The sequence below is a fragment of the Lynx canadensis genome, chromosome D1 (genome assembly GCF_007474595.2).
Source record: "Lynx canadensis isolate LIC74 chromosome D1, mLynCan4.pri.v2, whole genome shotgun sequence".
Classification (NCBI taxonomy): domain Eukaryota; kingdom Metazoa; phylum Chordata; class Mammalia; order Carnivora; family Felidae; genus Lynx; species Lynx canadensis.
The window spans coordinates 39,238,697-39,251,752 of NC_044312.2; the positions used below are offsets into that span (position 1 = coordinate 39,238,697).

Sequence of the window (13,056 nt, forward strand, 5' to 3'; positions counted from 1 at the left end):
TCATTTTCCACGGTAACACTTTAATCACTTTGTCAAAACAATCTGAACACGTGTACATAAATACTTGATTTGCTTCAAGAATGGGTAGCATAAAAGTCCCTGAGATACATCCAAAAAGGACTTGAAACGTAATGCGATTATTCACCATACTAATTACCAAGAACTTGGCTCCCTTCCCTCCTATCTAAGGCATGTGACACTTTAAAACACACACACACATACACACACACACACACATATATATAATGCTAAATCAGAGTCTCTCTCTCTGGTGCCTGGTTTTCTTCCAGTTTATTGCTGCTGGGTAGGAAGTCATTTCCAGACTACAAGGAAGGCACCTGGGGAGGTGAATTAGTTCTTTAAACTGTGGGGTGCCAGTTGGTAGGACGATGGCAAGTGAAACTAGAAGGTCCCAAGAGAAGATGTCCAACCGCCCCCTCCCCCATTCTGCAGTTCAAGTGACAGAGGCTCCAAGGGGTTGTGACTTGCTCAAGCACGGCTGGTCCTGCCTCTACTACCGTAACCTCAAGCAGGTCCTTCAGAGGTCTGGACCTCGACTTCCTCTATAAAATGGAATGGTGATAATCATAGCTAACATCTTCCAGGTGCTTCCTATGTGCCAGACACCGTACTGAGTACTTTATGTCTCATCTAATTCCCCCAACACCTCTGTCAACCATAGATGATTACCTTTCATCAGAGATGCCAAAGCACAGAAAGTTTAAATAACGTACCCAAGGTGAGACAATTAACAAAAGTTGCCAAGCTGATCTAGGAACCGAGGAGGGTCTATCTCCAAAATTCTTAAATTCCAATTCTCAAATCCCTTTTAAGAAACACCCATCAGGTAGGTTCTCAAATTCCCCAGATGTCTAAATGTCTAGCACAGAGTTGACTGACTACGGCCAAATCCAGGTACCCCATCTGTTTACATATTGCCAACGGCTGTTTTTGTGCTGCATCGGCAGAGTTTAGCGGCAGCAGAAACTGTATGGCCTGCAAAGCCTGAAATATTTACCCCGGCCCTTTACAGAGAGAAGTCTGTTTTCATCCTGCTCTAGAACTTTGAAAACTTAGAGCACACTGTAACCGTACAGCACTTCACAATGTACAAAGCACTGTGGGACACGTCGTCCCACGTAATCCTCATTCTCTAGGGGCATTTGTGCATTATAAAGGAGGAAGCTAAAACCCAGAGAGTTTAAGTAACTCGCCTAATCAGGACAGCAGGGGCAGAAAGTGGCAGAAACACATCCAGGTTCTGACTCCCAGTTGCAAACTCTTTCCATGAAGCCACCCTGTCTCTTCTAACTTACCGCCAGGGAAGGGCTTGGACACCGGAAACGAGTGTGGACGCTGAAAGCCAGTCACACTGTCTTCCCGATCCCAGTATCATTCCAGGCACAATCATATCATTAGAGTCATCAAGTGCTAAAAATATTCAATTTGTAATAAACTTGAAAGTACAGTTTATGCCTCCAAGGGGGGGTGGGGCATGATGATCATAGAAAAGACATTTTTAAATATATATGATGCATCTTTATATTATCAGATATGAAATTTTAACCTACTCAGTTTAGAATGATGTGAAAAATAACATAAAATGAGCAATGGACATATTTCTCTTACTCTTTGATGAAATCAGCCTCAAAAACTATTCTGGCTGTTCTAGACCCAAAATTTGCACACAAATAAAAATGCAATTATACCTTCCTTATGCTAAATATTCAATAAATATGTGGTTAGTTTTAACAAGATTTACTGTAACTAAGAACATCAGCAAAATAATACTCATGTAACAATATAACTTAACAATTTGTCTTTCAAAGAAAGAATAGGTGTTTCCTCCTAGCCTGCAAATTCAAGCTCAATCTGAATAGCAATGATGATTCTTGAAATAATAGGGTTTAGCTTTAGGAATACACTTGAAATATACAATATGAGGCCCCTTCCTTTTTATTTGAGATATATCCTGAAACACATGTTGAGATTTAAATTTAGACATACAAATCGATGTGGAGGCACCTTGAAATCACTGCAACAAAAAAGGAAAAAAAAATCTCTCTCTTACCAATTGAGTGATTGCCACGTGTTAGGCCCCTTTACTTATTTCAGTTTCCACAAAGCTCACAGTGAGCTATGAAGTATTTTCCCTCCCCATCTTACAGATAAGGAATCTGAGGCTCGAGGTTGTTGTTGTTACTATTATTTTAGAGAGAGAAAGCAAGTGCAAGCAGTGGAGGGTCAGAGAGAGAGGGAGAGGGAATCTTAAGCCGGTTCCATGCCCAGTAAGGGCCAGACACAGGGCTTCATCTCGCTACCATGAGATCATGACCTGAGCCGAAATCAAGAGTCAGAGGCTTAACTGACTGAGCCACCCAGGTGCCCTTCAAGGTTATTACTAACTTGCAGAGGTCATACAGCTGGAATTCAAGCCAGAGTACCTTCAAAATCCACTCTCCCACTGCCCATCTAGATTCCCAGGAACCCCAAGATAACTTGCTAATCTCTCATAAATACTCATTATAAGAAGAGAACTTTTCCTTTTTCTTTATTGGTTGACTGATACTTTGTAATTCCGCCCACACTATAATATTTTAATAAGGAAATGTTATCTATGGGCTTTAATTTCTCCTTTTAAGGAAAAAAAATTGAAGCGCCTGGATTTCAGTGAACTTTTTAAGTGAGTCTGCAATGAATACACGTAGAGATAAAACTTAATGATTCAGCTAATTGCCCTAATCAAAATTACAGTTTACAGCACAACTTTATATAAACCTAGTTAATCTTAGACCATACTCACAATAATCAGTCACTGAAGGTCCTTATTGTAATAAGTCAAAGAGAAAAATAAACCATTATTTGAGACTATAAATCAACTTGTTTTCTAATAACTGACCTATGGCCTGTATTAAAGAATGTCACTTTAAACAAGTAGGTTCTGCCGATTGACTGATCAAAGTTCTATTTTACCTGTTGGCAAGGGCAGATTCTAATAGCCTTCAAGAAAAGGACCTCGCCTTACACATGTGTGTGTCTCTCCTGGCACCCCAAGCCCAGTGTTTGGCACAGAGGAGGCACGCGGTCACTCCTAGTAAATATGCTGCTCGTTCACCTTTTCAAGTCAATGCATGCCATTTTCAAAGTTGGTCCACGGCACAGGCTCAAGGGCACTAGAAATGGGAGGCCATACCGTAAGTACTACTATGCAGACTAGGAGGGGAACCAGCCGGCCCTGGGGAGAATGGCAGATTTATATTTTAACAAAAAACCACAGCTCATTGCAGGCACTAATTTAGTTCCATTCCCTAGCAATTAAACATTTAACTGAAAACTGACGGAAACAAAAACTGCCATTAATAGACACCATGAAACTTTTTTCCTTTTGCCATGATTCCATATTGAGGTACAATCTCTTTCTCTGTCCTGCAGACAGGTACTTCGGGCAGTACGTTCCTGTTTAATTTTCCCGTCCAGTAAAACGATACAAACAAATAACTTTGTGGAAAGTGGCACTGCGGCTTCCTTCTCTTCTGTTGGTAAACACGGGCTGGTTTTCTGGACAGAGGGGAGAAGAAGGTCGCTTCTGCTTTTTTCACATCTCTAATTTTAACACACTTTTTAAAAATTTTGGTTATAGAAAAACAGACACAGAGGAAATAAGTTAGGAGATGCTTATTCACATTGTAAAGGGATTCTCCAGAGGATTGCATTAAACACTGACCTCTCCTAAAGCAGTGAATTGGGGATTTGATTTAAAAGCAGTGTTTCAAAAATACGTGTGTGTAAAGTGAGGTACACCTGTATATTCATCCTAACTCTTCCCCAAGGGCAATCTAGCATTGTCTTTGTACTCATACGGCCGGGGAACAAACAGTACTTGTTAAGGAACAGTCCATGGATCATTGGACCACCCTCCTCACCGTTTTTTAGGAGATGAGACTTTGAGGAAGTCATGAGACCCACTTGCGGCCACAGTCCTTTCACTATTCTGCAACAAGGCTCCTTCTGGAAGGGGGGGGGGGGCTACACATTCGCCCAGTGCAATGTGAGTCAAGGAGCAGTGTGTATGGATTTGGATTCAGCACAGGCCACCTATATAGCCCGTGACAGATGAGGAAAAAAAGAGCAACTGACTCAAAGGCTTCTGGTAGTTAAGCTACTGTTTCACCTCGTCCTGGTTACAAGGTGAGGGAGGTCTCCCTTCTTCACCGGTGAACACTGATGCCCACCTACAGCAGACAGAGCCCAACTGCTAGCTGTGAAAAAAAAAAAAAAAAAAAAAAAAACCCAAAAAACCAAACAAACAAAAAAACAAAACCATGAGAACCGGGGATCCTTCCTACCCAGTCTTTATGCTGAATCATATTAATTGGTAAATCACCTTTCCCCCGTAGAGTAAAAATGGGTGTTTGGAAAATTCGACCAGCCAAGGAGATGCGCAGCTGAGGGTCAAAAGTTGACGATCTGACCTCCCTGGGTCACACCAGGGTTTCACCGCTCAAACCAGCGAGCCAAATTGCGTATGCTCTTGGGCCGGTCCCCAGCGCTCTGCACAGCCTGGCAGGCCCGGCACCAAGGCTCGTCCCAGAAGGAGGTGATGTGCACGGCGTAGCTCCTGCGCCAGCTGAAGTAGCGACGGTAGACTGCTGGGTTTCGGTCGAGGAAGAGCAGGTAGGCAGCCAGGGAGGAGGCACTAGGGAAGTCGTCTACGTGGATGAAGGCACCGCGGGGCATGAAGCGTTCATAATTGGCACGGTCGGGGCCCAGCACCACGGGCACGGCCCCGGCCAGCAACGCGTTGCGCCAGAGCTTCTCGGTGATGTAATCCAGGTGCTGCGAATTCTCAAAGGCCAGGTAGAACTTGTAGCGGGCCACTGTGTGCAGAAGGCCAATGCTGGGCACCGGCCGGCCAGGCCCGCTCCTGCCGAACACGTCCACCGACACGTGCTGGCTCAGCTGGTGGTAGTACCGGACCCGGGCCTGGCGCTCATCCCAGTTGCTCACCACCCAGGCCACGAGCCCCCGTTTCCGGGCCAGCGGCGGGGCCAGGCCTAGCGGCTGGTCGCTGGGATGGGTCCTGGGGTAGAGGTACCCGTAAGGCACGAAGACGTCCGAGTCGGCCCTGTAGGAGAGGGTCCAGTTGAAGAGGTTCCCCGCCAGGTTCCGCAAGCCCGGGGAGTGGGAGGGCGACTCGAAGTTCATCCACACCCAGCGCTGGCCCGGGGGCCTGAGGCCCGAGGTGGCCAGGGCTTCGGCGGCCACCGCCTCCTCGTCGTCCAACACCCGCAACTCCAGCTCATCTGCCCCGCGCACCGGGGCGCCCCAGGGCGGGGGCCAGTCACGGGGTTCCTTCACGAGGTCACGGTGGTGGAAAAGCACCGCCTGGGCCTCCCCATAGGCCGCACGGTCGGTGAGCAGGCGGCAGCCGCTGATGTTGAAGCGCAGCCAGCAGTCCGGGGGCGGCCTCGCGCCGCTGTCGCGCCCCGCGAAGGGTTCCCACCACAGCAGCACCGCCACCGGCCGCGGCGGGGCGGAGGATGCCCAGGGCAGCGGCGGCAGCTGCCTCCAGCAGCAGAAGGCGGCCAGAGCGGTGCACAGCAGGCCGGCCGCCGCCAGCGCGGAGGCGCTCGGCAGAAGCCCCCGGCCCCGGCGCCGCCCGAAGCGCCGGCCGGCCTCCCCGCCCCACGGCGCCCCCATGGCGCGCGCAGGCACGGCCGCCGCCGCTCGCCGCGCGTCCGCAGGCGTGGGGCCGCGGCGCCCGCTCTCATGCTGCCGCTGCGGCTCCGGCCGTCGTTGCCGCTCGCCGCCGGCCCTGGAGCGGGAGAGGGCGGCCCCGGAATCCCAAGGCTCGCGGGCCTGGCACTCCTCCCGAAGAGTCCCCGCGGGGCGCGCCGCCAGGGCTAAGTGCGCGGCCCGGGCAGCCCCGCCGGGCGCCGCCCCGTCCCTCCCCTCCACCGCGCCCCCGGCCCGACCGGCACTGCCGGCCCCGGGCGTTTCCTGCCGCGCCTCCGCCCGTCCCCGCCCCGTCCAGGACTCCCGGACCTTCGGCCGCGCCGCCCGGGCCCCTCCCCCGCTCTCCGGACCCCACCTCGGGGGGTCCCGGGCCTTTCCGCGCGCCCAGCTCCCTGGCCTTGAGCCCGGGCCTGCCCGCGGCTCCCTCCCAGCGGCGCCCCGGTGTTCAGTCGCGGTGGCCTGCACCTTCGCCTTCCAGAGGGAGGACCCGGTTCGTCGCTGGGCGCGTGCAGAGGGCGCTAGAGCGGACTCGTGGAGAAGGCGGGCCGGGGGTGCCGAGTCCCCGGGCGTCGGGACGGAAGATCGAGTCCGCTTCCTTCCTCGCCGCCCTGCGGTGGCCAGCGACGCCTGCCGGAGGGAGGGAGCGCGAGAGGCCGCGGAAACGTGCGGGCTGCGGCGCGGCCACGGCGGCGGTGACCGTGACCTCGTGACCCTCCGAGACAGGCCAGTGGCGCGACCCACAGGGGTTGTGCGTTTATGAAACCATTTTTCAGGGTGGATAGTTAAATCCCACTGCCACAAGAACGTTCTCTCCCCTCCGCCTTCCTCCCCAGCAGAGGATCAGAAGAATAAAACGTTTTCTGAGCAATCTGAAACATTCTTTGCCCTCACTCCACCTCTAAATACTCCTCACTGCCGGCCCAGAACGTTCTTGGTACAAGGGCGAGGAGGACTCTGAAACCAAAGATAAACATATGGCCCTTTGGGCCTTTGTCCTCCAGGAAATTACTGCTTGGTCCGGGAGTTGAATGAATGAAAGTCACTATTAAGTTTTATTAAGCACTGAAGAAACAATGTACTCGTGAAGATTACACACTCTGGACTATAATAAAATGATGGCTAAGATAAATATTAGATCACCCAAGTTTAGGCTATAAAAGGTGAGTAGCTCACAGCTGCTTCCACTGTTATCAGTGAGTCAACAATCCAGGCATCCATTTCTACAGCCAGTTGAGCAAATTTTTTTTTTCCTACAAGTTGAATTTGAATTTCTAGGTTTAGGCCTTCATGTATGTCATTAAACTGTTTTTCAGCAAAATTCCAAATAGGCCATAGGTGGGCTGCTGACCTAAGGAGATGAGGCAGTTTGGGGAGAATTTTTAGCATTCGACAGCTGTGCATTGCCAGCACCCCAGCCCAGTGCCATATTGAGTTACAGGATGTTAGAGGAGAAATGGATTTGCTGGGAATGGGGCCAACCTGTCGGGTGTGTTTGATATTATGCATACAGAAAAAACAAACAAACAAACAAACTTGGATTTGCCATTAGGATTTACCGGGAAGAACTTTTTCATTAAAAATCAAGTACAGAGGGGGCACCTGGGTGGCTCAGTCAGTTGAGCATCACACTCTTGATTTCTGCTCAGGTCATGATCTCACAGTTCATGGGGATTGAGCCCCCCCACCCTCTTGGGCTCTGTGCTGACAGGGTGGAGCCTGCTTGGGATTCTGCCTCTCCCTGTCTCTCTCTCTCTCTCTGGCCGTTTGTGTACACACACTCTCTCTCAAAATAAGTATTTAAAAAATCAAGTATAGATTTCGAAAGCTTCTATAAAGATGGTTTCATGTGGCACTGCCTTCTGGCCCACAGGGACAATTTGGGAGCCGGATAGCATTAGATGTTCTGGCTATACCTACTTTCTCCTACACACTAAAACTTGTTATAAAGTTGTGGAGTTGTTTTTTTTTTAATTTTTAATTTTTTAATTTCATGGTATAATTTTTAAGCTACTTAACCAAATTGTCATTGGAGTTATGAATTGCAGTTCCACTCTGTTATTTTTTTTAATGTTTATTTATTTTTGAGACCATGCGAGAGACAGAGTGCAAGCAGCAGAGGGGTAGAGAGAGGGAGACACAGAATCTGAAGCGGGATCCAGGCTCCGAGCTGTCAGCCCAGAGCCCGATGTGGGGCTCGAACTCAAGAACCGTGAGATCATGACCTGAGCCGACGCTCATGACCAGACGCTTAACGGACTGAACCACTCAGGTGCCCCACTCTGTTATTTTTAATTCTAGAAAAAAGCTATAAATGCCCAAGTGTTTCCTTCTTCAACCAAAAGAAGGGAAGGATATATTCGCTTTTCTTGTTATGCAATTCAAAAACCTGTATATTTATGCACATTCCTCCCCCACTTGAAGTAAATAAGACATCACAGATAGAGGCTAACGTTGTATCCAGCACATGGTAGGTAAGCATTTGGTAAATGTTAACCTGCTTCCTTGCTTCCTTCCCCCACTCCCAATTTTCCTGTAAGTCCTTCAGATATTCCAATTAAACCAACTTTTTATGGGCAGAATGGCTCCTCTCTCATGAATATCAATTTCCATAGTGTCTACTTACCTTGGTAGAGTGAGGGATGACCAACTCCGACTTTAGTCTTATCTTGATGTTGGGGAAAGGGATACCTGGCAGGAGGGTGTAGTTGGATCAATGGAAACCAATCATGACTCCTCTACAAACAACTGATTGAAGATCATACTCCTTGATTTATTCCCTGAGCAACGGTTTGTTCTTATTTTAGAGGGATGGAAAGGAGGAAAGGTGTTAAGTAACAAAGCCAGGTGTTCTCATTTATTTATTTAACCAGTTAGGAACCTGGACTGAAAAATACCATTTCTACCTTCAAGAATCTGAAACAGTGCAGAGAGAAAGAATTATAGAAGGCTTTGAGAAGGTGGTTCCTGGAATAATTAGGAACGATTCAAATTGGGAACAGGGCTGAGATGTTCGTCTAAACAGAAGGAGCAGCATAGCAACAGCCAAACAGGGTGAGGATGGTAGGTTAGAAATCACTAGGGTTTGGGGCGCCTGGGTGGTTCAGTCGGTTAAGCGTCCGACTTCAGCTCAGGTCACGATCTCGCGGTCCGTGAGTTCGAGCCCCGCGTCGGGCTCTGGGCTGATGGCTGAGAGCCTGGAGCCTGCTTCCGATTCTGTGTCTCCCTCTCTCTCTGCCCCTCCCCCGTTCATGCTCTGTCTCTCTCTGTCCCAAAAATAAATAAAAAAACGTTATAAAATTAAGAAATCACTAGGGTTTTAGTTTGACTAAGGAGATGGGGTTTTATCCTGAGGGCTGTTGAGAGTCCTCGAAAGGTTTTAGAAAGCAAAGGATCAATATAATGAGTACTTTTAAAAGATCTTTTGCCAGGTATCTGGGTGGCTCAGTTGGTTAAGCATTCAACCCTTCATCTCAGGTCTTGATCTCAAGGTTGTGAGTTCAAGCCCCACATTGGGCTAGAAGCCTACTTAAAAAACAAAACAAAAAAAAACTCATTTGCGAGGGGAGGTGAGTATATGGAAGTTGACATGAGATAGTCTCCTGGTGTGCTGACCATGTTCATTGATATAGGCACTGGTTAATTGGGTATGTTTTGTTGAGTAAATTCATTAAGCTTCAGACTTATATATGTGCTTTTATGTGTGTATATTATACTTCAGTAAAATGTTTCTAAGAAAAAAAAATCATTCTTTCATTAGTAAAAGATGAATTGGGAGTTAAGGACCAGGATAAGAACACAAGTATCTAATCCAGTTGAACAACCGTTGGTATAATTCAGATATGAAACAAAATGCCTGAACTGAGATAGATGTGAGGATGAGATTAAATTAAAATTAAAGGAGAATCAATTCAGAGATAGTTAGGAGGCCCTTCCTCCAGGAAGCCTTCCTGGACCCCCATGTGCACAAATGTAGGGTAGGTTACATGACTCTCCTGTGTGCTCCCATATAGGCATCATTCAGAATATCATGGGGCCGGGATCATATTTCATTCACAACTCCATTCCTAGCACTGAACCAGGCATCTAGTAGTTTTCATCATTTCACTGAACACCTGTTGAATGAATAAAGGCTCTTAATGTATTGCGGAAATAATCTGTTGGTAAATGTGTTCCCCACTATAAAGTGTGTAAGTATCAGGAAAAATTGGCTGTGTGAATGATTTGCTGTGACGTGAAGAAGCCCCTGAAGCTTTCAAGTGTAAATGCTACACATGAATTAGAGCCGTGATGACCAGCATCAGAAGCTCCATCAAATAAGGCTGACTCTCATTGGCCCAACCTGCACCAAGTGTCATTCTTGAAACAATCACTGCGATCAGGAGATGTGGACTCTCTTTAGATACTCTTGTGGAGCTACAGGGTAGGTTTACCTAAACTTCATGGACCAACAACGGAGGGAGTTCCCCAAAGGGAAATGCTGTTATCTGAAGAGGACGGGGTAGTGGGCGGGCCAAAACAACCCTGGCTACCAGCCGTCAGTAAGCAACTGTTATTCTAAATGCTAAAATTGTTATTCTAAGATTCTTAGAATTTTAAAATTTCTATGATCCTCTTTAATTTGGTAACGATAAACCAAAGTATTTCTTGTGTAGTTAAAGGCCTCTCAGTTTCCAAGGAATATTACACAGGAAGAACTGGCTTTCCGTTGCAAGTATGAAGACAACGAGGTCAGGTATAAGGAAGGGCTTCTGGACTCTGAGGATTGCTAACGCGGTGTAGAGGAGAAGTCCATAAATTAAGGCCTATTTTATCAAGCCAAGTGAGTAATCGGCGCACAGCGTGTCCGAGGATGATCTATTCAGTTCCAAAACTTGATATAGGACAGAATTCTTTGAGACCAAGGGCAAGGACAACTCTGGTTGCTACAAGTCTAACTCACTCTTGGCTCTTCCTCGGGGAAATGGTACATTTGCAGCCCGTCCTGGGACTCCTCACCAAAGACGTTTGATATTTCCTAGGAATCCCCAGAACACATTCTGACGGCCTCAGGCCTTTCCACCGGCACCAAGCTGCCAGCTGGGCTCCACGAGGCCACCCTCAGATGGGTTCTTATCTCTGGATGGATTTGAGATTCCTGTGACTCAACATTGACCTGCTCAGTATACTTTCCAGTTTTTTCCTTGAAGAGAGAAAAGGGCAATCCAGAGCCCCTCCCCATATTCTGTACTTACAAGGAAGTGGGGAGCAGTCTGTGAGAAGGTGTGCCTGGAAAGGCTAACTCGGATGCAAGTAGGTGGAGATTGTTTCCGTTGTCAGGCATAATTCTTTAACTGTGCGTAATTGGGCAGGTGAGTGTGGACATGCTTGTTAGTTAAAGATTGTTAAGAATTGTGTAAATTCAACGACAGTCCCCAATTTATTATTCATTGCCCTGTGAAATCACTGGTAGAAAAACAAGCCTAATACCAATTTATAAGTTCTTCTCTTTTTACCCAAGTGCAAAACGTTACTGCCCCTGAAAGGCGTTGTCGCGAAGAGACAATATGTGAGAACATACTGTATTTACTTTAGGGTGTTACTCTTTATGTACTCGAGTTCCTCTTGCACACTTCCTTGACTGAAGAGTGATACAAGAATGTTGTATCCGAAAATATGTACATAGTGAAATGTACATGTTCCGAAAAATGTACATAGTGAAATTTCAATTACTGTTAGAAATATTTATATAATTCTTTAAATATTGGCAGGATTTACCTCTGCATTTTTCTTGTTAAACTACTTCCTCCTAGAATAGACATTATTTGTAGTCACATGTGAAAGTTATGGAATACAAGACTTACGCAAAAGAAAATAAGGGGCGCAAGGGTGGCTCAGTGGGTTAAGCCTCCGACTCTTGATTTCAGCTCAGGTCATGCTCTCACCTTCGTGAGATCAAGCCCTGCATCAGGCTCTGCACTGACAGGAAGGAGCCTGCTTGGGATTCTCTCTGTCCCTCTCTCTGCCCCTACACCACCCTCAAAAAATAGGGGCGCCTGGGTGGCGCAGTCGGTTAAGCGTCCGACTTCAGCCAGGTCACGATCTCGCGGTCCGGGAGTTCGAGCCCCGCATCGGGCTCTGGGCTGATGGCTCAGAGCCTGGAGCCTGTTTCCAATTCTGTGTCTCCCTCTCTCTCTGCCCCTCCCCCGTTCATGCTCTGTCTCTCTCTGTCCCAAAAATAAATAAACGTTGAAAAATAAAAAATTAAAAAAATAAAAAAAAATAAATTAATGGAATAAAAAAAAAAAAGAAAGTTATTTTGACATCGAAATAAGTATGTTAACATCACACAGTGAAATGCCTGGCAACATGAGGTGTTTCATAAATATTTATTAAATACATGAATAGATGAATGAATGAACACCACTCTTAATTTTACATTTTAGGAGACACTTACAAAACAATTTCATTTCTGCATTCATAAAGGTTATGCAAAAGACTTTGGACTCTAAGGGTGCCTGGCTGGTTCAGTTGGTGGAGCAAGTGACTCTTGATCTCATGGTTGTGAATACGAGCCCCACATTAGGTATAGAGATTACTTAAGAATAAAAATCTTTTTTTTTTTAATTTTTTTTAACCTTTATTTATTTTTGAGACAGAGAGAGACAGAGCATGAACGGGGGAGGGTCAGAGAGAGAGAGACACAGAATCTGAAACAGGCTCCAGGCTCTGAGCTGTGAGCACAGAGCCCGACGCGGGGCTCGAACTCATGGACCACGAGATCACGACCTGAACTGAAGTCAGCCGCTTAACCGACTGAGCCACCCAGGCGCCCCAAGAATAAAATTCTTAAAAAAAAAAAAAAAAAAAAAAAGATTGAACTCTAAAATAATTACTAAGAAAATAATACAACAGAAGTGTAGGGTACATCTTGTTAAGTATCACACTGGCCTCCCCAAATCCCCTCCAGGTTCACCAGCACTGTCCTTCTACCCCAATCCCAAGTCTCTCTTGACTAAAGCAAGTTAGGACAAATCCTACACAATCACAGAAATTCAAACATATCAACACTAGGCTTTTCTATGGTACCTGCCCCACATTAGTACTTATGTGTGTGGCTACACTCAAGGCAACCAGATCCTAACTCAGGACCAGACCTTAACTCTGGGCACCCCCCACCCTCTGCAGATGGAGGAAAGGATCTTGACTACCTGTCCCCCACCCCTTGTCCTGACCCCACTTCTCACACAGTCCCAGGGCACACTTCATGAAAGAAAATGGAGAGAAGATACATTTTTTTTTTCCCCTGGAAGTCAGGTAATTCTGCCTTGACCAGTAAATTTC

The 13,056-nt window shown here is 46.9% G+C and overlaps 1 protein-coding gene across 1 annotated transcript in view; it reads right to left on the minus strand.

Annotated features, from left to right (window-relative positions):
* Nucleotides 1-13,056, minus strand: part of FUT4 (fucosyltransferase 4) — a 24,940-nt gene continuing 11,884 nt past the window's right edge. Inside the window, exons 3-4 of the mRNA XM_030333697.1 lie at nt 10,676-10,750; nt 1-6,561 (exon numbers count right to left, since the gene is read on the minus strand). Of these exons, the coding sequence (XP_030189557.1) occupies nt 4,495-6,561; nt 10,676-10,750 (2,142 nt within the window). The 3' untranslated portion in view covers nt 1-4,494. The remainder of the gene's footprint in view (nt 6,562-10,675; nt 10,751-13,056) is intronic.